Below are 27,255 nucleotides of genomic sequence, written 5' to 3'. Positions count from 1 at the left end.
ATCTTTGTCGGAGTCTGCCACTTTCTCCGATCCTGGCCCTCCCAAAACTCCATGCCACTGTGCTGGTAGTGTGACTGTGTAACACTGATTGTGTACTTGTGCTAGTCTGATCAATGAGCTGACATTGCTACAGACTTTGATTCTGTTATTCGTATTCATATACGAACAGGGACAATAATTTCAGTTGTTATTCTGTTTTTTGCTGAACTCAGCTTTGTTGTAATGCTTTAATAAAAGTATACTTAAACACAACCTAGGATCATCACTCATAAATCATGTGCATGTAGTTTACAATAAAGGACACAAAACTAGGAATACATTATTGTGACTTACTCAGGTTCACACTTGATGTACTGGCCTGTTGTAGCATCCATTCCACAATGCCCATTGATGGAACCCTTTGAGTTGAACTGGTTGTAACACTGTTCATCTGCTGCAATCCCTCCTGTATTGAAATTATTTAGTGTTAACCAATACAAAAATATCATAATATTCTGATAAAAGGAGTTCTATATTCAAAACAGATAACATTTTACCATATCCCCAGATGAGTTCACACTGAATATTCAGTGTGGGGCACACTCCATTAAAACAATATCCCTTGTTCCCACATGGTGTGCCATTCTTCTTGTGGATGTCAGGAGGACACTCGCCACTTTGACCAGTGCAGTGCTCAGGTAGATCACACTCATTTGTTGCATCTCGACAAAGGACACCTCTTGACAAAAGCTGCAGAAAGAAACAAAAATCATAGATGAACTTCTAATTTAAATAAGTGTGCTTTTAAGTACAACAACAATAAGAAATAAAAAATTGGTTGTACTTACTGTGTTTACCTTCAGTTTTCTGTGTACTGTATTTTAGTTAGTTTGTAACATAGTGATATAAACTTGTACTTTGTGGTAGGTTCTAGATCAATATGACATGGCGTAGGTTAGTTCAGTTCACAATAATTCTTCAATTAAGGGTGATTTCTTTCATTTGTTTTTCCACATAATTGGTAAAATTATCTGATTATTCTATTTACAAATAGGATTCATACAACCTACACATTAATAGGGCACACAATCAGTATCAGCTATGTTCTTGCTTTTTGATTTCTTACCTCTTTGATTGAAGACTGTGTACTCAACTATGTTATAAAAATGAAGGCTATATCCTAAAAATGAGATCAACATACAAGGATCTCAGTTGCAGAATTTTCTGGGGCCTTTGTTGTTTCTTATATATATCATTGATCTAATGCAGCCATGAAGCTCAAAGTTAGTGAACTGTGCTGATGGCACATCTTTTATTATCTGGGCCTGACCATAGAATATCTTATGGAACTTACTTTAAATTAAGATAGGAATACTATCAGGAAGATTTTATTAAATTATAATCAACCTCAAGTCAACACAAATATCAAATCACTGTCGTTGGTTGACACATCTGACAAACATAAATTTCTAGCTACTGTGACAGATAACTAACATAGATGGAAAGAGTATATAAGTTGCATCTATAAAAATATTAACTGCAACATATACTTATTGAAATATCTTGCAGCTATAACTCCTTCCAACTTAAAACAAATCTGCTATGGATTACCCCACTCACAATTGTAATATGGTGTGAGATTTGGGATGGTGAGCCTGCAGTCTACATGACAGGCTACTCAGGCTATAGTAGTAGCTGGTTACAACAGTTATAAAAATATGTAAAAACCAGCCCTGTGGGCACAATTTCATAAAGTATGATTTACGAAGTATTCAATTCGCGTGCTGTTAAGAGAATGATATTTTTCAAAGAGAATGGAGAAAATAGCATAATGAAAAGAGTCATTCAACATAACAACATGTGAACCAAGGATGATTATCATATGATTCTGAGTGATATAAGACCTATTAATCACTCTGAACTCTTTAGTTACGCTATGTGGAAGAAAACCGCTACCTAACTTGGTTGGTAATCTAGCCATGGAATTAGGCATATTTTGTTTTTACATTCAGTTTTAATGTGGTACTGAGCCATAAAAGAAACTAAAGTTCATAGAGAAGGAGCCACAAACATTTTTTTGAAGCTCCAGGGATTGGGCCTAAATGGCTACTTCAGGTATGCTGATATTCAATACTCAGAATTACACTTATCATACAGTAGAGGATTTTAATAGTGTGTTCAATTTGATCCCACAAACAGCCTCCATGCTACGTAAACCACATTTGATCCACCATTATTTCCCCTGGCAGCTGGTATATCAATTAAAGAGCTTATACAGGGTGGTCAGAATCAGTCTGAAAGGCTTGTAAGGATGGTGCAGGGGAGATTGTGCAGAGAAATAATTGTTAAGAAAAAAATTTGATACATTGCACTATTTCTAAGCTATTTGCAATTGAAGTCATCCAACACATGCTTCACAGAAGTGAGCCAATTACACATTTATTGCTCTATCGTCAGGTCAGTAAAGAAATCCAGACAGATGGAAATCTGTGTTGAGCCACATGGTACCCTTGCAATTACTGCCTCAGTATACCATTGCCCATAAAAATTAAATAAGGTTACAGTTCTGGTCTAGCATACAGTTTTGAATAGCCTGGAAATTACAGCTCATGTGTTTTGCATTAGCAATACCAGAGACATTAGATGTTCACTTACCCTGCAGTTGGTACAGCATGGGCCTGTGGCACAGTCAGCCTCCTTGGTGAGCTTGCAGGTGATAGGATCACAACATGGATCATGCTGGTGGCACTCATCGATTGTGCCACAGTCACAATCTTCACCCTCTTCGACTAGCCCATTGCCACAGGTTCTTCGCACCTCCAGCTGTTATGTTGTCAATAATATGAAACAAAATATATGAGTTTGCAGAAGAATGGTAATATATCAGCAAAAAGAGATGTTGAATGATCAGAATTTGTTGAAATGTGATATACCGGGTGATCAAAAAGTCAGTATAAATTTGAAAACTTAATAAACCACAGAATAATGTAGATAGAGAGGTAAAAATTGACACACATGCTTGGAATGACATGGGGTTTTATTAGGGGGGAAAAAGTATTGCTAGATTCGTGAAAGATCTCTTGCACGCATTGTTTGGTGATGATCTTGTGCTTCAGCCGTCACTTTTGTCATGCTTGGCCTCCCAGGTCCCCAGACCTCAGTCCGTGCGATTATTTGCTTTGGGGTTACCTGAAGACAAGTGTATTGTGATCAACCGACATCTCTAGGGATGATGAAAGACAACATCTGACGCCAATGACTCACCATAACTCCGGACATGCTTTACAGTGCTGTTCACAACGTTATTCCTCGACTACAGCTATTGTTGAGGAATGATGGTGGGCATATTGAGCATTTCCTGTAAAGAACATCATCTTTGCTTTGTCTTACTTTGTTATGCTAATTATTGCTATTCTGGTCAGATGAAGCGCCATCTGTCGGACATTTTTTGAACTTTTGTATTTTTTTGGTTCTAATAAAACCCCATGTCATTCCAAGCATGTGTGTCAATTTGTACCTCTCTATCAACATTATTCCGCGATTTATTCAGTTTTCAAATTTATACTGACTTTTTGATCACCCGGTAGTTATGAATTTGTAATTAATGTCTAGTCTACAATAAACCCTAAATTTTTACAGATGAACAACCTGTTCACTTCAAGCAAATTATGTGTCTGTGCATCTTGGGTTCATAGTATTTAAACAGGAGAAACTGAATAACCAACTGTTATATTTTTAAGCCTCTAAGGAGAAACATTACTCCAGAGTGGTAGTAGGCATACCCAGTTTGTCAATAGTGATTAATGCACTGTCCAGCCACATTAATGTGCCTACCTGTCAAAAGCCTGAATATGTTTGCCAACAATAGATTCATACTTTTGTTGATCCACCGTGCCTTTGAGATTTCCAAGATCAGCCAAGGAACGCCATGAAAACATTCCTCAGACCATAACACTCCCTCCTCTGGCCTGGACCCTTCTATGATTATTGCACGGTGATTACATTCAGCTGTTTAAAGACATACACACTAATGGCCATCTGTTCGATAGATCATAAAATGTGATTCATCCGAAAACGTATCCTGTTGCCACTTAGTGGAAGTCCAGTTGCAATATTAGTGTGTGAATTCCAATTCCAGCCTTCATTGCTGATGAACAGCAGTCAGCATGAGTGCTTGAACCAGGCACTCTGCTGCAGAGGCCCATATGCAGCAACATTTGCTGTATAGTCATTAGGGGACACTTTTTGTAGCCCCTGGGTTCATCTGGGTAGTCAATTGCTCCAACAGTTGCAAGCCTATTCGCCTGTACACATCTCTGCAGCCGTCGTTCACCCCTCTCATCTATGCACCACAGTTGCCTCAGCACCGGTTTTGGATAGTGCCATTTTGTCATGCACATTATACATTAACCATGGCAGCACATGAACAGTTTGGAAATGCTTCCACCCTTGGCCCAAGAGGCAATGATCATCTCTTTTGGATATCAGATAAATCACTCCATTTCTGCTTTATGCCTACGACTGTATTCCGCATCCCCTGACATGCTTTATATGTCCTCCATTGCCAGTGATGCCATCTGCTGTCTGTGACTGAGTATTGCACACTGAAGTCAAAACATAGATGGTGGTCACATTGTTATGATTGCACTGTGTATATTCGTTGTGCTACATTTTAAGATTCTGAGTAGGAAAGAGTGATGAACCAGTTTGTAACATATCATATCTTTTTTCCTCACATTAACACAAATTGCAACAGTAACTATGACAAAATGATGAGGCCTAGAAAGTGTGTGTCATGTTTTGTTATCTTTTATCTGTGAAAGGAAGATAACCATAAAGAAACTGTTTTACATATGATATGACAGCTTAATTAAAAGAATTAGCATGAAGTCAAATCTACCACACTGGAGGAACTACATATATTTATTGTGAAAAAACATACTCATAATTTGACAGTTTGGGAAACTGCTGATAAGGTTACACAGATTATTTGCTGAAAAAGGCTTTCTTTGCTCTCCCTCAATCTGAATCTCTTGTCTTTCTTCTGCAATATTATTTTGTAAACAGAAAAATTTCTTTCCATGCGTTCCACTGAAACTGCTCCAGTTCTCTTTTTTACTGCTGTTTATCTGGTCTCTTTACTGTCTTATTTCTATTCTGAAATTTTCTTTCAATATATATGCCACTTCTTTAGCACACAAGTTAAATAAAAATCACCCCGCATTACACCCTTCTAAACAAAAGTTATCCTCATTGAAACCTCAACAGGATCAAAAACGGAGCATTAAAACCTATTATTCAAACAGAACAACAAACACATTTTTTGCCAAAAAATAATAATTTCAGAGGAAGGCTACACAAATCTCTGATATAATTGTGCCTACAATTGTGCCTAGTAAAAGCTCTGTTGTATTCAAGCCTACTTTCAGGTTAAGGACACATTTGTCTTTTTTGGCTTCGCTATGCTGAAATGTACAGTAAGACAACAATACTATGGATTAGAAGCAAGAGAGAATATGGAATATAGCATCTAATTAATTAAATAGTGTCCTTTCAGACTTTTATGGTGAAACTGAGCATCTGAGCACTCAAGTTTTCTTTTGACAATATTTTGATAATTCTTTACATCTATTGTACCTTGGATTATAGATCTTTACCTAGATTCAAACAACACCACAAGGTAGAAAGCAGCTAGCCAATAATAATAATTTGGGTGCTTTCGGTTGCAACACCATCAAGTTGGAATTGCTCATTTTAGCTTGGGTTAAAAATAAGAGAACATTAGCAAACAATCTATATAGCCTCTGATGATCTCCCCCATACTAAGACATGAAATTTTATGTAACACTCAGTGACAATGGCACAATGACAAATATAAAATACCAGAAACCATTTCAAAAGAAAATACCAACTGTGAAACCTGCAACATACAATCATGTTATACAATATTGCAATCTGCAATGTTTTTTGGTTCTACTGGTTGATGTTTTTAACAAATGTTTTATTTTTCTATTTTCTAAATTATTTAACACAAGTCAGCATCTGTTTCTATGTTTATGGTGCTACACATACTCTAAATTAGTATTCAAGAGTGTTGTAACCTGGACATTAGAACACAAATGAACGTGACTCAAAAAGGAATGTAATATTACAAGGGAAAGCCAAATATTTGAAAAAAAAGAAAGAAAAGTGATACAAAAATGCTGCACTCTGTGTCGTAAATCAATAGCCCTTGACAGTGCAGCAGTTAAAATTTGCAGCTGACAATGGTGGAAGCATTTGGGGAGAGGACACTGACCTCATTGGGCTTGTTGAGCAAACAGATGCCATGCCCTATCCGCAGGGCATCGATGTAGTCAGACAGGCTGCACTCTGAGAACTTGTAGGGCTGCACATTGTCTTGGCCCACAATGGACTGCGCCATGATGCAGCCGTGCCAGTCTCGGCAAAAGCACTCCTCTCCTGTAACAGTACAATGGCCAGTCAAATATAAATGAGAATACAGTAATAAACCCTTATTGAATCAAGATTGAGAAGTACATGGGATTGCATTCCACCACCATCGTAAACACTTAAAAATCCTTGATCTGACTGATTCTCTTTGAAATGCAAATAATTTCACTCACATAGGTGAATCAGGCTCTCCAAATCATGCACTGAACATTATTTTATGAATCTGTTAACTCTCTCCTGCATGAATATTTCACCAGCTCCACAAAGTCTCCACTTGTGTCATCCACTTCTATCATCTCAACACACTGCCATCCATTTCTGAACCTACATACACACTACATTGTCTCCCACTCTCATTCATGAAATAGACTCTGAATACATCCCTTCTATCAGATATAACCTCTATCCTTGTTGCACTCCTACTAAGATTCATGTTTTCCAGCCAGCAACAAAATAATATCATCCCCTACTCAACACACATTGATTTGCTCTGCTGGTATCACAAATTCTATGCTGCTAATAACTTCTCATCTGTCACTCTCACAATTTATTCTTTCCTGTTATCGGTTCCTCCTATGCAATGCAGTGAAGACCTTAATTTTATCATACTCAGAGCTTCATTAGCATTACTTTAAAACACAACGGCAGTTTTAAACTATCTAAGCAACCCCTTCAGTAACTGAAATTGGTGTAAATGTTTAAAATCTTTTTTTATTTACAATTTACAGCTCATTTGGCTGAAGAACAATGAATTATCCTTTTGCCAGCCCACACTTAACCTTGAGGAATGAAGGAGTGATTTTACAATAAAAATTAACTTTAATTTACTCAGTACCTAGTATCTGGCTTCTTAGGTTTTCATCAGGTGACAACAGTTTTCCATGTAAATTAGCTGATATTAGTTAAAGGATGCTCTGGACATTAGTCTCCACACCATAGGTAAATAGGGAATTACATCCAGCCATTATCACTGCCAGGCAACATTCTATAGCAATGCACACACACACACACACACACACACACACACACACACACACACACAAATGCTACCCATTTATTTCCCACACAAGAATGCATTTATCAGCAGGATGTGAACACTGTTCCAGACCACTCTTCATGTATCCACTATTAATGATTACTTGTCCATTTTAGGTATGGCAGTTTCTCATGCTGACTGAACAGTGGGACTACACACATAGCAGGCACATGTGAATAAAGTCTGATGTCAAGCAGGCAACTTTGAACAGTATGGAGTTTCACACATGTAGTGTTTTTTGTGCTGTTTAACAGTTGCATACAGCTACAAATACTGGATTCCAGTAGTCTTAAATATGTGGGAATAACATTTGTTGACACAGAGGTAACTTTCACTACTTATTCATTCACACATTATGTTTCGTAAATCCCATCACAAAGGATAGCCTTCAGGAATGTGGAGCAAGTCAAGCTATACATTAACAAGGAGAAAGAACCCTGATGTCTTATTCTCTAAAGTAACAGCAGGTCTATACTAACAACCCAAACTGTGTTAATCTAATGACACTGATAATTATAGTAATTATTTTATATATTTGTGCTCTATATTAGGAGGAAAACTGCTCCTCTTTGTCTTTTCCTGGCCTTATCCTGTATCTTCACACACATGTGTTTTGCAATGTTGGTGGTAGATGATGGGCGGATGCCCTTCCTGTTGCCATAGCTAGATTAGATTAGTTTCGATTAATACTTGTTCCATATAGCATGAATGTGACACTTTATAATGATGTGGAACGTGTCAGGTTAATAAAAGGTGTCTACACAGGATATTACATTAGACAAAATATTACATGACACTCAATAGTTTTAATTTTGTTACCTTTTTCTTTTTGTTTGTGGGGTTGGGAAATTACCTGCTTACTATATCCAAAAATTCATCTAATGAGGAGAAGGAGTTGCCATTAAGAAATTCTTTTAATTTCCTTTTAAATGCTATATGGCTATCTGTCAGACTTTTCACGCTATTAGGTAAGTGACCAAAGACTTTCGTGGCAGCATAATTTACCCCCTTCTGAGCCAAAGTTAGATTTAACCTCGAGTAGTGAAGATCATCCTTTCTCCTAGTGTTGTAGCCATGTACACTGCTATTACTTTTGAGTTCGTTTGGATTGTTAATAACAAATTTCATAAGTGAATATACAGGGTGTTACAAAAAGGTATGCCCAAACTTTCAGGAAACATTCCCCACACAAAAATAAAGAAAAGATGTTATGTGGGCATGTCCGGAAATCCTTAATTTCCATGTTAGAACTCATTTTAGTTTCGCCAGTATATTCTTCCACCTACGCTCAATGGAGCATGTTATCATGATTTCATATGGGATACTCTACCTGTGCTGCTAGAACATGGGCCTTTACAAATACAACACAACATGTGGTTCATGCATGACAGAGCTCCTGCACATTTCAGTCGAAGTGTTCGTAGGCTTCTCAACAACAGATTCAGTGACCGATGGATTGGTAGAGGCGGACCAATTCCATGGCCTCCACACTGTCCTGACCTCAACCCTCTTGACTTTCATTTACGGGGGCATTTGAAAGCTCTTGTCTACGCAACCCCGGTACCAAATGTAGAGACTCTTCGTGCTCGTATTGTGGACGGCTGTGATACAATATGCCATTCTCCAGGGCTGCATCAGTGTATTAGGGATTCCTTGCGATGGAGGGTGGATGCATGTATCCTCGCTAACGGAGGACATTTTGAACATTTCCTGTAACAAAGTGTTTGAAGTCACGCTGGTATGTTCTGTTGCTGTGTGTTTCCATTCCATGATTATTGTGATTTGAAGAGAAGTAATAAAATGAGCTCTAACATGGAAACTAAGCGTTTGTGGACACATGTCCACATAACATATTTTCTTTCTTTGTGTGTGAGGAATGTTTCCTGAAAGTTTGGCCATACCTTTTTGTAACACTCTGTATATATTGTGAGGCTACAGTGAAGATTTCTAGCTCTTTAAATAAGTGTCTGCAGGATGATCGTGGATGAGCTCTAGCAATTATTCTAATTACACGCTTTTGTGCAATGAACACTCTTTTACTCAATGATGAGTTACCCCAGAATATGATGCCATATGCAAGCAGAGAATGAAAATAGGCGTGGTAAGCTAATTTACTCAGATGTATATCGCCAATATGCAATGACCCTAATAGCATAAGTAGCTGAACTCAAACATTTCAGCAGATACTCAGTGTTTTTTTTTTTTTTCCAGTTCAACCCCTCATCAATGCATACACCTAGAAATTTTGAATATTCTACCTTACCTACCTATTTCTGGTCAAAGTCTATATTTATTAATGGAGTCATTCCATTTACTGTGTGGAACTGTATATACTGTGTTTTGTCAAAGTTTAATAACAGCCCATTTGCAGAGAACCACTTAATGATTTTCTGAAAAACATCGTTTACAATTACACCAGTTAATTCTTGTCTGTCGGGCGTGATAGCTATACTTGTATCATCGGCAAAAAGTACCAGCTTTGCATCATCATGAATATAGAATGGCAAGTCATTAATATATATTAAGAACAGCAGAGGACTCAATACCGAACCTTGTGGCACCCCATTCTTGATTGTTCTCCAGTTTGAGAAATCACCAATTTTTGCATATTATGTGAATTGTTTATTTCAGCTTTCTGCACTCTTCCAGTTAGGTATGATTTAAACCATTTGAGCACTGTCCCATTCGTACCACAGTACTTGAGCTGATCTAGAAGTATTCCGTGATTTACACAATCAACATCCTTTGATAGATCACAAAAATTCCAACAGGTGACTTCCCGTTACTCAGAGCATTTAATATTTCATTAGTGAAAGTATATATAGCATTTTCCATTGAGAAACCCTTCTGGAAACCAAACTGACATTTTGTTAAAACTTTATTTTTACAAAGGTGTGAAGCTACTCTACAATACATTACTTTTTCCAGAATTTTGGATAAGGCAGTCAGAAGAGAGATTGGACAGTAGTTGTTGACATCAGTCGTATCCCCTTTTTTATGCAGTGGTTTAACAATGGCATACTTCAGTCTATCTGGGAAGATGCCCTGCTTCAGAGAGCTATTACATATGTGGCTAAGAATCCCACTTATTTCTTTGGAACAAGCTTTTATTATCCTGCTGGAAATGTCATCAATTCCATGTGACCTTTTATTCTTGAGACAGTTTATTATCTTCCTAATTTCAGAGGGAGAGGTGGGTGGAATTTCAATTGTATCAAATGGTGTGGGGAAGGTCTCTTCCATTAACTGCCATGCTTCTTCTAATGATCATTTGCATCCTATTTCTCATTGTTGAGTCATTAACTGAATGCACAACTTTGGAGGGTAGTTTTGAATTACTGAATGGAGCTATGTTATATACTGTAACTAGCTGAGCATCATGATCAGAAAGCACATTCTCAACAGGACAAGAATTTGTGTTTTTAAACCTATCTTGGTCTATAAAAGTGTTATCTATCAATGTGCTGCTGTCCTTTACTATCTGGGTAGGAAAATTAATGACAGATTCAAAGAAGAACCGAGCATGAGAAAAACAGCTATTTTCAAACAGGGCACTGTCCCTTCTACTATACCACCATGCTGCTGTTTTTACCTAATAATCCAAATAAAGCATTTATACAGTTTTACACAGATTGCTATCAGCTACCTATGGCAGAGTCAAAATAATGCAAATATTAGTTACTTGAAGTTTACATCCCAGAGTTTAAATATTAGTATGAATAGCAAAAGTGGCTAATGTGGTATTCTTTTTCGTTCGTTTTGAATATCGAACCTGTGACGTTGCTTTAGGCTCTTAGGTAGTTTTCATTTGTCGTTAAGTCGATGATCAACGCCATTTGTAGCTCGGATTGTAAAAGGTGTGAAAATATTTTAATCGTTTCTGTTAAAAAATATATATATATATATATATATATATATATATATATATATATATAGTAAAATCTGTTTGTCACAATTACAGCAAAGTTCGCACTGGACATTAACCATTTTATTTAAGAAATTTCAGCATGTTATTGGATATCGTTGGCGGTGCAGAGCTGTGCCGCGAGCGAGCAGTCCGCAGCAGTGGCAGATTTAAATATACAATCGCAATAACGACCACATCCTAAAAAGGGTACAGGTGGAGGTGAACGGAAGTAATAACATGTTTCTTTTCACAGCATTCCAGACGCAGAAGAAAAGGAGATAGTAGATTTTATCTTGTGCATTCACAGGTGGATAAAAGCTGCAGCTTTTGTAAATTTTCATTCAAAAAGTGATAAATTCTGAAAATAGCGTAAAGCGTATTTAAAAGTGGATAATTTTTCAGGAGAGCTTAGCAATATAAAAAAAAGAAAACATTTTCATATTGTAAAGATAGTCTTATGCTTCAAAGCTAGTCAGGGTATATCCAGTTAAACAAAAATCCACTGCAACGTGAAAATATTTGCTAAGTTCGATGGACAACAATATTTTCATTCTTGCACAAACAGCTTTAGTACTTGAATGAAAGTAAAACTTGAATAATTATTTTGGAATATTCAAAGAAATTCATTTTTATTAATCTACGTAAAGTAATAATCTACGTAAAGTAATAATCACAGATGAAAAATTTATTGCAACCTTTCATTTCTCATGTCCATTCATGTTCAATCTCAACGGTTTCCCAATCAAATCAAACACAAAAAGCAAAGGAAGTTTAAAACCAGACGGTCAACTCCCGAATAATTAAAACGGACAGAATCACATTTAAGTAGGTACACTGTGTCAGAAGACAAATCGCTAAGCATTGTGAACGGGTGTTTGTTTACATTAAGACTGCACTAGTACGATGTCCAAAGAAGCTGAGACCCAAACAAAATGTTTTCAAACTTTATATGGATACTAACAATTTTGTGTGTCAATTCATGTCTGTTTTACATTATATTTTAGAGTAATGTCAGCCATTGGCATATGGATTTTCTGGAATATCGTCAGGTCAATGGGCACTATATAATGGATTGTGGAATGATACTCACGGCCGTCATCGTGGCCCATGCCGATGTTGTGGCCGATCATATGGGCCATGGTGCCGGCCAGAAGGTGCGGCTCGTAAGTGTTGACATCGACGCTGATTCCCACAGACTTGGCCGTGCAAACCGTGTCTGGCACCGCCATGCCAGACTCACCGCCCTGGAACGTCTCGCCCCTGCAACACGTTCATTTCAACACTGCATACTAGGGGATTAAGGCACACTTCTGATATTCTTTACGAAATGTTCTTCTCCCAGAGTGCTCAACAACCAAAGGGGGTTATCCACTCAGAAAGAAACAATACATTCAGTTCTGCATACCTATAGCTTACACACCAATGATATATGCAGGGGAAGGATGGGCATAGTGGCCACTGGTTGTTACTGTACTGTACGGTGCTGCTACACAGCGGCGGACGTGTCAACTATTCCATTAGTACGCCATCTCAGACGTGTTGAAGGTGGAAGCTGTTCTGATCACTTGTTTAAAAGTTATTGAATATTTTCGTGTTTTTCAATGTTCTGATGTAAGGTAAGTGTATTTAATTATGTATTATAACCAAACTGTCATTCATAGTATAAGAAACTGACAGTATCATCCTGAAAGAGCTGTAATTAGGCTACAAAATGACGTGTCTCTGTAACGCATTGCTCCATTCGTTTAGCAGGTAGTGTGGCATATATGTAATAATCACAAAGAGTGCAGAGTAGCCACATCTGTGACCACTATGCCCAACTGTGACCACTTTGCCTGACATAAAGTAAAATATATTTTCATTGAAAAATGATAGTGTTGTATATTGTTTACAAAACTATTGAGGGTTTCAAACAGCCAACTCAGCCCACTGTCTCATTGCAGTACTTCATGTGATTTACTTAGCATCTCCAAGACCAATAGACCCTATATTTTTGCAGTAAGCTCACAGGATATTGTTCCAATCCCTAAAGCAAATAATATAAAACGAGAAAATAAACGAAAAAAAGGAACAGCTGCAGTTTTTACCTCAAGCCCTTTCAAGATGGAACTAGAAGCAACAAAAGCGGAAAAAGGAGAAAAGGAAAGACTTACAAAAATGAAGCTGGAACTGAAAAAAGAAAAACAGAGTAAGAAGAGGAACAAAGGAAGCAAAGAAAAAGTTAAAGGAAAGCAGAAAAAGAAATCAAAATGAGCAAAGTGTGCTTTGTTTAATGACTTGGACAGTGACTTGAGTGATTCTGATAGCTTTTTCTGTGGGGACTTATATTCCAAGTCAGGGGAAAATGAAGGACGGATAAGGTGTTCAGGCTGTTACGTGCACATGAGGCTTGCACCGGGTGTGAAGAAGACAATGACTTTATTTGTGACATTTGTAAATAAACTCAGTGTGAAATTTTCTTTTTCTACAATGGTAATAATGTATTTATTTTGAAAATATACTTTCATTTTGTATACAAATTCAGTTTAAAATTTATATTTTATATCGTGCAAAGTGGCCACCTCAAGAACACTTTGCCTCAACCCGAAGGGCAAAGTGGCCATTTGGTAGGGCTAGAGCATAATTATATATATATATATATATATAATTTACCGAGATAAAGTCAAAATAAAATTGCCTTATATAGCTAAATATGTAGGATATCATATGTTGATATATAGCATACTTCTTATTTATTATCTTCAAGATAAAAAAAAAATTCCTCAGGATGGCCATTTTGCCCACATTTCCCCTAATATATATTCAGGAAATAATAACTAGAGTGGAAACTTCAAGAACATAAGATATTCATGTTTATGATAATTTAAACTGGAAAAAACTCCTTCTTGAGCTCCTAAAGCAACTGGGCTCAACCACATTTACACTGCGAATCATTACAAAACATGCAAAGAGACAAAACAGTAAGTTCACATATTTTGCGTACTTTTTTCATTCCATAATGTAGTACGGATAATGTTCTAGTCGCGCCGCCGGCCGGAGTGGCCGTGCGGTTCTAGGCGCTACAGTCCGGAACCGAGCGACTGCTACGTCGCAGGTTCGACTCCTGCCTCGGGCATGGATGTGCGTGATGTCCTTAGGTTAGTTAGGTTTAATTAGTTCTACGTTCTAGGCGTTGATGACCTCAGAAGTTAAGTCGCGTAGTGCTCAGAGACATTTGAACGATTTTTTTTTTTTTTTTTCTGGTCGCGCTACGAGAGGTAAGTTGCCCTGTGGGCATTTGCAACACGAGTAACGAAGTGAAGGTGTCAAACCTACAAGAAGCATCTGCTTCAAGCAGAACTGACGGAAGAAACAGGAGTATATAGTCATAGTATTTCGGAGCAGCGAGAACCAGTAGGATTGCAGCATTTTGAGGAACCTCTAAACTGACGGCTTAAGGCAATCTGTGTTGCCAGTCGTGTTAAATGTTTTGAAATGATGAAGTCGTGCGCGTTTGTAGCAGATTCTGGGACCAAGTGGGAAACTTTTATTGTTACTTATCATAAATATTTGGCCGCTTTTTCCGAATATGTCGCGATTTTCGAGGATGCCGTTGGGCCGAGCCTAAGAGGGCAGTTTAAATTGTTGCGACTGAAACGAGCAGCTGTAACATATATATATATTCTTTGCTGTCACAAATACTTAGCTCTCTGAGAAGAGGAGGAGAAAACAGACTTTGTGCATACACGAAGTGAGGTGCTTCTTACGTCACTTCCGTTTGGAGCAGATGCATGTTGTAGGGTTAACGTCTGGCGGAAGTAAAGCTGTGAGGACGGGGCATGAGTCGTGCTTGGGTTGCTCAGTTGGTAGAGCACTTGCCCGCAAAGGCAAAGTTCCCGAGTTCGAGTCTTGGTCCGGCACACAGTTTTAATATGCCAGGAAGTTTCATATCAGCGCACACTTCGCTGCAGAGTGATAAGCTCATTCTGGGTTAACATCTAGTGTGACGCATTCCTCGTGAAAAGCATCAGCAGCTTCATTGTTAGCTTGGTAAGTGGACCAATGTTGCCAGTTCAGGCTGTTAGTAAGTCGCCTAATCCAAAAGACCACACCTACACTGACGGAAAACGAAAGTTTTAAACCATGAACACCTTCACTGAATGATAGCAGACTAGTATGCCAGTATTTCTTCATCAGGTCGTGCTTTCGCAGTTAGTGGGGGCCATGCTTTGGTTCCCGGCAGAATCGGAGATTTGCCCTCACTCGGGACTCTGTGTGTGTGTGTGTGTGTGTGTGTGTGTGTGTTGTCCTCAGTCATCCTTTCATCGTCGTTGACGGGGCGTGAAATAAAAAGACAACAGGCGGTCAAACTCTCTCTGGAAAGGGACTCCCAGCATTATCCAAATTTCGTTTCCTATATTTCCATATCTGTGTTGTGTGCTGATTAAAATTTCATCCTAATTATTAGTATGTTCAATAATGAAGAATGCCATTCCTACAGGCAGGGAACGGACTGAGTACATGATTGCTACTGGGCAAGGGCGCCCATATGATAGTTTGCAGTGGCGGGATGGGTAGGGGCTATACCGGGACATTTTAATATTTTGGAAGCTGAATGGCGATTAGTAAGTAGCCATAAAGAGTTCCAGTTCAGACACTGTTAAAACTTGCGTAATACCGATGTTTAAATCAGTTTTTTTAAAAATAAAAATACTTGATGACACCGTACGTTTTCCTCTCCCTGGCCCATGAGGTTGGGCCGCCTTGTTACTGTGAGTCCCGAATTTTATTTGAACTTCTCCGGTGGAGATCGCAGACAGGAGGAACAGAGGATTTGCCGCATATCGCTATCTCCAAGACGTTGAAAAAGATCTAATCATTGTCATAAGGGACATGGAACCATCATACAAACAAATTACACTGACAGAGTCAACTCCTGGAATCATGTGTGTAGATTGTTGTCTGGAGGTTGGGCGTTGCTGCCTCTAGATCGCGAAGCCCTAGGTTCGATTCCCAGTTGGGTGCGAGATTTTCGGGTTCTGGCTATTCGTGTGGTCCTATTTACTTCATCTCATCTTCATCACAAGGATGCATCAGTGCAACAGATGCATGAAGAATGGTTACGAGACAGACTCAATATAATTGTATAGTAAGACGGATAGGCTGTGGTATACTGGAAGGAGGACTACACCATGAGAAGATAGTAATATTGTTCGTGTGATATTGTCCAATGATTGCGGTGTCATACAAAAGTCGGCAACTCGCATCGATACCAAAGAAGTTAGCGATTCTCGCTGCACTCCACACCAACAAATGGGAGGCACTGGCTCCTAACCCCACAACGCGCCCACACATAGACCGATATACAGCAGAGCAGAGCAAAAATGGTTCAAATGGCTCTGAGCACTATGGGACTTTTCTGAGGTCATCAGTCCCCTAGACTTAGAACTATATTTAAACCTAACTAACCTAAGGGCATCACACACATCTATGCCCGAGGCAGGATTCGAACCTGCGGCCGTAGCGGAGCACAGGAAGGCTCTGCCCAGTTCGTGACCTCCGATCAAGACGACAACATCACCTAGTCAGTGCTCATGTGTTCCTTATGTCTTAGATGGAACTCTAAGCTTTATACGTAAAAGAAGAGTTTAGTAAACGTGTGTGTCAAGCGATGCCTTAATATTCAAAGGCCGCTGTAAATATTCGTACATTTTTGTGGCGATGGACTGTATAAAGATAAGTTAATTTTTTTTATCAATTTTTTAAAAGGTCAACTAATTTTTCCTATGTTGTAGTTCCGATAAATCATCTCCCAGAGCAGAGAATCCACATTTGCCGGCCGGTGTGGGCAAGCGGTTCAAGGCACTTCAGTCTGGAAACGCACGACCGCTGCGGTCGCAGGTTCCAATCCTGCCTCGGGCATGGGTGTGTGTGATGTCCTTAGGTTAGTTAGGTTCAAGTAGTTCTAAGTCTAGGGAACTGATGACCTCAGATGTTAAGTCCCATAGTGCTCAGAGCCATTTGAACCATTTGAATCCACATTTATGATCGGACGGTTGTACCATCAGGTAGTAACAGTATGAGCGACTGTAACGAATGGACGGATGACAACAGCTAAACTGCAGTGTAAAAGTCAGTAACTAATTACTGTAAGTTGCCATGAGATCTCGAGCTGCCGAGCCTTGTTAGATATCGAGATGCTTTGTTAGATCTCGATTTGCCATGCCTTGTTTACCACTTACACCATACCATAGACAACACAGACTTTTATGATGTAGAACTGGGGTTGTCTGAGACTGTGAATGTCATATTGCTGTGTATATCAACGAATGTTTCTTCTGTTTGTGACAGAAAGATTGATACCAACGTTTCCATAGACGAAATCGTGAAAGATCATAGGAGACAGCGCTTCTCCAGTCCCATACTTCTCGACCTCCTGAAATCATGTACACAAACCGTGATCTGGAATTCAGTGTTGCTGCCTCTAGATCTCGTGTTTGATTCCCAGCCCTAATTATTTAGTCTCATCTTCATCACAAAGAAGCGCAAGTCACCGAATGGCCAAGTGCGGCTGGACACCCCCAGACAGTGTTCATATGGTTCAAATGGCTCTGTGCACTATGGGACTTAACATCTACGGTCATCAGTCCCCTAGAACTTAGAACTACGTAAACCTAACTAACCTAAGGACACCACACAACACCCAGTCATCACGAGGCAGAGAAACCCAGACAGTGTCTCGCAGCCAATAATGCCATGCATTTTTCATTTTCCCTGGAAACATGGCGTAGAGAGCTACAGAATATGACAACAAGACATTTGGTAATTAATAAAGGCAGCCTGAATGCTCACCAGTGTGCGAAGAGAATGGTAAAAGAAAGTAAAGTCCTATGGCATGAACGGCTGGAAGACCTGGAACGGCAGGTTCAGCGGCTGACAGGAAATGTTTTGCCTCTCCTCCATGCCCACAAACACCTTTTCTTTACGAAATGGGAGAGTGTGTATTTAAGTGTATTCAACTAGGCAAGGCAGTTGGGAAACACTATTCTCTTTCCTTAATGACCAGATTATCATGTGGCATATTCCAGCAGGATAATGCAACTCCCCCACTCTGCAGTTAACACACAGACGCCTAGAGGAATGTACAGATCATTGTGTAGTTTGCCTATTCCTCTAATGTGTCACCCATTGACCATGTCTGAGAAGCGATAGGAAGACATACGCTTTCGTACCAGCCACCAAACTTTATGAACATACACAGCAAGTGATGGAAACAAAATTCGTCAACATGACATTCAGAGGCATTTACCACATGCCACAACGAATATTTGTATCTGTGGAGGTCACATTTCATACTGGTTATACAGTGAAGGCTTTCACGACAGGATGTCATAGTTGCTGATGAGTCTTATGCACTGTATGGCCGTGGTCGAAGAAACTTTTCGGTTCCTGACGTTTCGTCCAGAACTGCGCTGGCCGCAGACAATGAGTCTTGCCGAACGACGAGTCGGATGCCGGAGAGTGAAATAAATACTGTGTAAAGTGGGTGCGATCGGTTTTCACGGGATCAGCAAATACAATCTTTGTTGGAGGTAAAGGTTAACTATCGATTCTCGCTACCAAGGATAAAACTCATCTATCGGTTCTGCAGAGCCACTTTTTGTGTATAATTGAGTTTCAGGGCTTCTTTTTTGTTAAAATTGTTTTGTTAAAATCGTCACTTATATTTTTCGATGGCTTCTCTATATCGTCGTGGATAATAGTCTGTCACCACAGGTAAAATTTGGTTTCGGAAAACTTCGTTCATGATTTCCTGACTGGAGAGCATGCTCTGCTGCAGCTGATTTTTTCATTTTCCCTAGTCGGCAAAAATTTTTATGTTTTTTCAGTCTTGTATTCACGCTTCTCCTGGAAGTTAAAATGTAGACCTTTCCACAAGTACACGGAGTCTCATACATTCCACTTGCTGACAGTGAAGGACGTTTGTCCTTCATCGATCGGAGTGATTGACATATTTGCTTAGTTGGCCTAAACATCGGTCTGATGGCACATTTCCGCAATATCATGCCGACTTGATCAGTTACTTTTTTGCTACAAGGGAGAGAAACCGTGTTCTTCCATCGTTGTGTTTTATCGTTGTTCTTTTTCCCAGAGTTATTCGGTCGCAGAACCCTATTCATTCCTTTGTCTGAATAGCCATTCTTTACGAAAACCTGCTTCAGATATTTTAATTCGGCGACGAGGTGCTCCAGCGTGCAAATTGTTTTATCTGTGTCACCAAGACTCTTAATGGTACCTATCTTTCGTTGCGGATGATGGTTGGAGATTTTATGCAAACACCTGTTCGTATGCGTGACTTTCCGAAAAACTTTATGTTTCAACCTTCCGTCAGCCTGTCTCATAACCAAAACAGTCAGGAAGATTATTGCGTTATTTTTTTTCCGTCTCCATGGTAAACTGCATTTTTGGTTTAATACCATTCAAATAATAAAAGAATTCTTCTAAAGCCTTTTTACCATGAAATCAAACCACGAACGTATCATCGACAAACCGATACCATCGACATGGTTCCTTATTTACATTTTCTAGAGATGCTTGTTCGAATTTTCCGAAACCCAAATATTGTCTACTATGACAAGCTATTATCGACGACTATATAAAAAGCCATTGGAATATATAAGCATACTGATAATTTTACAGAAAAGAAGAAGCCATGAAACTGATTTACATATAGCCAGTGGCTCTGTAGAATCGATAGATACGTTTTTATTCTTGGTGGGCGACAATCGGTAGTTAAGTTTCATCTCTGGCAAAGATTTTTTCTGCTGATCACTTGTAAATTCGGCCACGCCTATTTTACACATTAATTATATAGCTTTCCGACGTCCGACTCGTCTGTTAGCAACACTCAGCATCGTCAGGAGCGCCTCCGTAGATGTCCAGCGCAGCTCTGACAAAACCTCAGGAACCGAAAAATTTCTTCGACTCCGACCATACAGCCCGGAAGACTCACAAGCAACTACACCTCATACTGATGGTGATGATGGACATCAGGTACTATTGTCATGAAAGTTTAATAATTTAATACCTCATGTATAAAGAATAATTCCATAAAGTGAGATAAACATCAGGCTGGTGCTTCATGGTTTAACACTTTCTATTTCCGTTAGTATGTATGGGAAGAGACAATGGTGTCTTACACGTAAAGTACGATGTGACTTCACTACAACCTCCTTACTGTAAGCCAGCGCTAACTTCCTTTAAGCTTTTTGAAGGCAAAATGGAAGACGAATTTGCGACTTACGTGAGAAGCTGCGTAGTGTCCTTGTCGACCTTGAAGATGTTGCGGGACGTGTAGTCGTTGAAGTTGAGCAAAGCGCGGCTGATGTCTTGTCCCTTGTCGATAGGGGCTTGGTTCGTTCCCTGCCAGGTTTCGATGTACACGACGGACACCCTCGTGTTCAGCGTCCGAAAGTACTGAAACACAAGGACGATCACTGAGCAACGGCTCTCCGATATGCACACAGATTTGAAGAAAAAGCAACAGTTTAAATATAAAACAGCTGTGTATTACATGAAAACTACTTCTTCGTCGCAGACTTTAGACTTGAAGAGGCCTGAATTATCTCTTAGCTGAGCACACGACTCATCGAACATTTGTGGCATGTTAAAAACACGTGTAGGATCTGGGCCCATCAACATATACATACAGCGGGGCTATAATTAATCTTTCGCTACTTGAGAGGGCCCCAATGACAAACGGGTGATTGTAGGACAATGAAACTTTGTGGAAACATTTGTAAGGACACACGGAAGAGAAATAGCGAGCAAACCATTGACAGAAACAAATTTCAGTTTCCACATGAGATGGTAATATTCGTTAAATGCGACCATGTTTACGTTTTATGTTACAGACATTGCTCAATGCGACGACCATCTGCATCCACGACGGCCTGAAAGCACCTCTTACTGCTGCCCGAAACAACCGTGGGATGTACAGTTGACGACACATCTCGTGCACTGTTTGAAGATCGCACGTTCCGTCGAGCATTCTCAGCTATGGCAACAGTAACTTCTTCAACAGTTTTGTGGCGCAACTGGCCGTCGGCGTATCAAAGGGGCAATTCCCAAATGGCCACTTAATTCGAACTGCCGAATCATATTTTTCAAGCTTCTTGCCTAAAGAGGACCTCTCCGCATTCCTTTAAAGCGTCGATGCTCGCGAATGGCAGTAGCACTATTGCTGTTTTTTTTTTTTTTTTAAAGCCAATACCACCATTAGCCTGTTGTTTATTTACAGTGTTACATTTACACTTACACAATCACGATTTCGGCCTATGCATAAGATGGCATACTGTCTTAGGCAATTTATATCACTTAAAACACTTGATAATGGCACTTTGAACCCGAAATCACGATTGTGTAAGTGTAAATGTAACACTGTAAATAAACGACAGTCTAATGGCGGTAGTGACTTTAAAGAAATATATTATGACTTGGGCTCCACATTATGAAAAAGTTACTATTGCTGTTGTTTTGATAAAACAACTTTACGAGTGAAGTCCTGCTCACCATGGCCAGACCCAAGTATTATGTAGACTGATGCTTGTGTTTCAACCTTACGTGGCCGTACCTGTGGCGGTGCCTATCGGCAAGTCATGACTCTAACCCTGGTAACAACGCAAAGCCTGTAGCGCACCGCCTGAACATCAATCGTATGAAGTTTTGTACCCATGCAATTAATAGTTTCCCGTCTATACTAGCTCAAGTAGCGAAAGTTTAATCATAGCCACCCTGTATATATTCATCCTGAGGTTAAGGCTCACTCTTGTGCCCGTGTTTGCTTACAAATAAATTTGTTTTTGGGTGGTTCCGTCTTGAGCAAACACAATTTTTTCTTCTTTTCTAGCTAGACATGTTTACTTGCATTTACAGCATCATCAATGGATCTTTTGTACTCTTTCTTTTTAGCACATGCTGTGGTTTCTGTAGGTTCTTGTAATTCGAGTTACAACTGCGTTTCTTTTACAGTTTGTCACTGCAAACACAGAGAACTGAAGACAATTTATTTATATCGAAAATTTACGACTGGCAATGTTAGACTGTTGAGATTAACATTATTTTATTCTCTGTGGAAGACTCTGTGTGTGTGTGTGTGTGTGTGTATGTGTGTGTGTGTGTGTGTGTGTGTGTGTGTGTGTGGGTGGGTGGTTACACTTACTTTTACAGGACGCGAAACTGCACTTTAAAATTTGCACTGTGTCACTGATTGCAAGATATGAAAACAAGATGGTGAACCGGTGAATGTGCTCAAAATCTAGGACCAAAACAAGCTTCAAAATTTCCTCCTAGAACACGTTCAACTGTTTCTCCATCTTGTTTTCGCATCTTGTAAACAGTGGCACAGTGTAAGTGTTAAAGGGCAGTGTCACAATGAAGGTAATGTGGACGTCTTTAAAAGTGTAAATGTTTTGGCCACAGTAGTCGAACATTTCCACTAGCTAATTTTTGATATAAATAAGTTTTCTTACTAATTCCTTTGCGGTTGCAGACCCTCCGTTAGTAACATGAATAACACACCTTTCAAAGGTAACAGGGGTGCCTCCTCACCCCAAAGTTTTATTTCGCATAAAATTACAACTTTACAAATCTTACAGAACTTGATCTGTTTAAAGACATTAACATTCTTATTAACATATAAACACTTTACAGCAATTGGATAAAATTTATTAGGAAATTGTTCTTTAAGAGAAACAAGTTATGCAAATTTCTTCTTTATGATCATTGCATGCAGGCCTACAACATTTTACACAAGCTACATTCACTGTTCTGTCTTTGTCTCTAGGGCATACATGACACCTTGCTTACTTCTGCAGTTTTGTGGGCCTTCTTTTCCTGGTCTTGTGGGTCCTTTGTGCTCTTCCTACCTAAGAGTGAAGCTATATTTGCCGAAAGCTCTCGTGGGAAATTTTCCTTAGGCGCCGTTTCATGTGTGGCGTAGCTAGTTTAAATTCAAGATTTCTTAGAAGATCTTTTCTTTTCACTTTTTGCTGTGATTTTACAAGGAATAGAATAAAAGCATTTATTGCTGCCTGGCCTAGTATTCTATAAAACATCCGAAGTGGCCAGTGTCGTGTACTCCTCCAAACATAGTACGCATGTACCATTCTGTCTTATATATCCACACCACCATTCGTACTATTGTAAAATTCAACGATCTCAGGTTTATTTGCGGTGTGCTAAACATCAGGAGCACTATGCATTGTAGACAAAAGAACAACAGATTTTTCCTTTTTATGAGTGAAGGAGACAAGTGTTTTTCCGATGAAAACCAAATTCGGACGACAGCACTTCCTTCTTTCTATTGGGTAGGAAACTTGGTGGGATTTCCGCCTTATCTTTCCTCAACGTACCGACAATTGTCAAATTCTCTTTCAGCAACATGTCTGCCAAAGGTATAGACGTGAACCATTTGCCACAAGTGATATTTCGACTTGTCCCACGAGTAGTTCTGGACAGAGTTTTCGTATAGTATGTTGGCAGACTTTCATTTGTGTTTCTGTTCTCCTTCCCAAGGTATGAAATAGCATCTATCATATAATATGTTCTGTCGTCATACATTGTGATTATTATGATGCCATATTTATCTGGTTTCGAAGCAATGTAAACACAGAATGGGCATTTGCCACGAAATCCTAAAAGCTGCTCAGCGATTGTTACATACATATGAGGAGAGTAACCTGAGCAGCAGTTACTAACAAAAGCTGTACAGAGGTCACGAATGGGTGAAAATTTATCGTCATTATTTCTCTTGGTCTTATCATCAAATCTCAGACAATTTAGAAGAAATCTGAACCTCATTTGAGACACAATACATTTGTACACAGATGAGCCACATCACATTTCTTCAGTGTTGAGATGACGATCTTTTCTGCTTCCTGACACATAAAGCAATCCCATTAGTAAGCATATTTTTTCCTTGTCCGTTTCACCAACAAACCTCTGGTCGGTATATGTACATTTTTTTCTTTAGATCTCTGCATTTGTATGAGCTACAATCTTATCAACTATTCTTGTATCTAATAATATTTCGAGAGCATTCTAGCTCCAAGTCAATGTTTTGAGCAAAGCTAACAGCTTTACCAATTTTTACAGTGTTTCTACCTTTCTTAGGCGGCATTTTAGACCATAACAATCCATTCTTACCCTTGATTGTGTTTGCTGATGATACCTCCTCCTCATCACCATCTTCACCATCTTGTGTCGTCGTAGTCTCAAACTCAGAACTATGTTCAGATTGTATTTCCAAATTATCTTCCTAGCTTGAAAATAAGTCATTTTCACTGCAATCGTCGTTGTCTTCCTCCAAAACACATCTCAATAAGTCCTAAAACCTTGGATCATTTACATTTACAGATTCCATATAAAATCTAGCAAATAAATTTCACCTACGAAAATGCTAACAGGTGTGATCTGTAACCCCCAGAACTATTCAATATCAAGTAGCAGCTGAACACAACTGACCAGCAGCACGACAGACCAGTGACTAATTAATACAACAATGACGAAAGAATACACAAGCCTGCTAGAAAAAAATACCATTGTTGCCAACTTAACAAACTATTGCTGGGGTGACGAATCACCCTTGTTACCATCAGAGGGAAGTTCGATCATTCAAGCCCTGACCCCATTTTGTCTGTTTGCGATTTGAATAACAATTACAGACTTTCATCTGAATAGACATTGTATTGAAGAGTGACAGATTTATAAATCTTTTGTATCTGTATATATTCCTACATTCAAATCTACTGTTAGCAGCTGACGTCGCTACTACAGCAACAAAGTTATGCATTATTTTTACTGTTTGGTATTAGACATAGAATACGTTAATATCCGAGTCCTATGTTTACGAACAGCATCTGTTCCTCGCTGCTGTATCCACTAAAGAACCACCCAGAGTGCAAAGCAGTGGCGGAAACTGAAGGAGGTTAACTTACCAGGTCGGCAATGTTGGCGACTTGGATGGCGTCGTGGACGACTTCTGAGCGCATGCTGCCATTCCTCTTCTCGAACTGCAATTGAACAAGCCAAATCTCATATAAAATGCTATACGTTATTATGTAAAGAAAAAAAGGAAAAAGCAAGTGGGATTTTTAACAAATTCAGAAAATTGCACGTATCTCTATGGGTCCTCTGTATCCACACATGAAAATAATTCATACTGGTTGCTACTCAATGTGAAATTGGAAAAATGTAACCTTTGTCATTATATTGAAAGGCAAAACACTTGTATTATAATTCCCTTCAGAATGAATTTTCACTCTGTAGCGGTTAGTGCTCTGTTTTGAAAGTTCCAGGAAGATTAAAACTGTGAATGAAACCAAGAGTCGAATATGGAACATTTGCTTTCCACGGCCAACTGATCTACCGATTGAACCTTTTTTTAAAATTTGCTTTTAAATAGGAGGCGCTAACGGGCTCAGCCACTTACAAAAAACTTAAAATTATGCTCAAATACACTGAGAACAACGTCATAAAAATGTTGATACAAAGCGTAACTGTTGTTAACACAGCTTTCAAATTGCTTACATTGAGAAAAGACTCAGAAAAAAAAAGAAAAAGGTGACAATACCACTGCGCATTTTGAATCCACAATAAAATAGCTATAACAGGATAAACTTATTTTTACCTCTTCCTGGAGAAAATTTTCTCTGTTTTATGTTGATATACTGTTTGAACTGAGTTTAAATGTGAATCAGAGAAATTAAATAGCAAGATTGCGACACTTGTCACAGAATATACACTGTGCTAGGGGTATAAGTGCAGAAATGGTGATAACTGGTACCTTAATACGTAACCACCTGGATGCGTTTTTTCTCTGATTCTAACGGTCTTCCGGAAAACACGTCACAACATTTAGTACCTGATGTTTTCTGCGCGGACGTACCTGCACCACTAAGTGGACGATACCTATCGGCATAGACTAACGGTTTTGCGTCCACGTGTCCACACTTCAACCCCTGACCAGCTACCCAGAGCAAAATAAGCTTGCTCTTTGGGTCTTCAGTGTAAATCACATTTTTTATGAGATCATTTACAAGTTATGTTCCATTGCGGCTTCTGTGAACTGTGACAACCCTGTGCCACACAGAGATTATTTGCTCTGCAATGCTAACAAAGTTCGCCTAAATATCGTTTGTCGATGTAAGCGGTTCACCGAAACTGTTGAACAACCAGAACGCTAAGTCTCACAGTTATTCGATACAGATCGTATTAATGGTATTCTAGGTTACTTAGCGCTGCCCGACCCTGTTTTATATTCTTTTCACTGATTTTTAGTTCAAGAAGATTGTTTCTTTACACTATTTTTTCCTAACATGTCTGTAGGCATTTATGTGAAGTTTTCATGCATGCTTTAATGTTGAACTCATTCAGACACACGAGCGCGCTCATTTTCTTCGATAGATTGCCGCAGCGTTAGATTTTTCGTATCCTACGCTAAGCAAAAAGTAGAGACGGCTTTCTTAACTGGTTGTCGCGGTATTTTACTGAGTAACATTTTCATGCGGAAAAGGTGGGGAATTATATTCCACACAAAGGTCCAACGTTTATAGGCTAATACGACACTCACTCCTTTTACGCGAGCTTTTCGAGATCACTCTTTCCAGTTAGTGGAAATATAAATAAGAACACACGGGTCACGTGGTCCGTTTCAGCGTATACACTGACGGAGAGACTTATTATTCGTAAATAGTGGTTTTTCACTGCTATGTGACGGGTAGTCTATGGCGTCCCCATATGGACGGACATATTAAACAATGTAAAATGTTAAATGCTTCACATTAACCAACATTACGTGTGACAGCTGATAATTATTTTTGACACGCGTTACGCTGAAAAT

At 39.1% G+C, this 27,255-nt stretch overlaps 1 protein-coding gene across 1 annotated transcript in view; it reads right to left on the bottom strand.

The window, feature by feature from the left end:
- LOC126354274 (disintegrin and metalloproteinase domain-containing protein 22-like) overlaps positions 1-27,255 on the bottom strand; it is a 901,625-nt gene that overhangs the window by 162,761 nt on the left and 711,609 nt on the right. Inside the window, exons 8-14 of the mRNA XM_050003815.1 lie at positions 25,352-25,426; positions 20,659-20,831; positions 12,466-12,635; positions 6,278-6,441; positions 2,635-2,802; positions 537-729; positions 334-445 (exon numbers count right to left, since the gene is read on the bottom strand). Of these exons, the coding sequence (XP_049859772.1) occupies positions 334-445; positions 537-729; positions 2,635-2,802; positions 6,278-6,441; positions 12,466-12,635; positions 20,659-20,831; positions 25,352-25,426 (1,055 nt within the window). The remainder of the gene's footprint in view (positions 1-333; positions 446-536; positions 730-2,634; positions 2,803-6,277; positions 6,442-12,465; positions 12,636-20,658; positions 20,832-25,351; positions 25,427-27,255) is intronic.

The sequence above is a fragment of the Schistocerca gregaria genome, chromosome 3 (assembly GCF_023897955.1).
Source record: "Schistocerca gregaria isolate iqSchGreg1 chromosome 3, iqSchGreg1.2, whole genome shotgun sequence".
NCBI lineage: Eukaryota > Metazoa > Arthropoda > Insecta > Orthoptera > Acrididae > Schistocerca > Schistocerca gregaria.
This window is presented reverse-complemented; position numbering and strand designations above follow the sequence as displayed.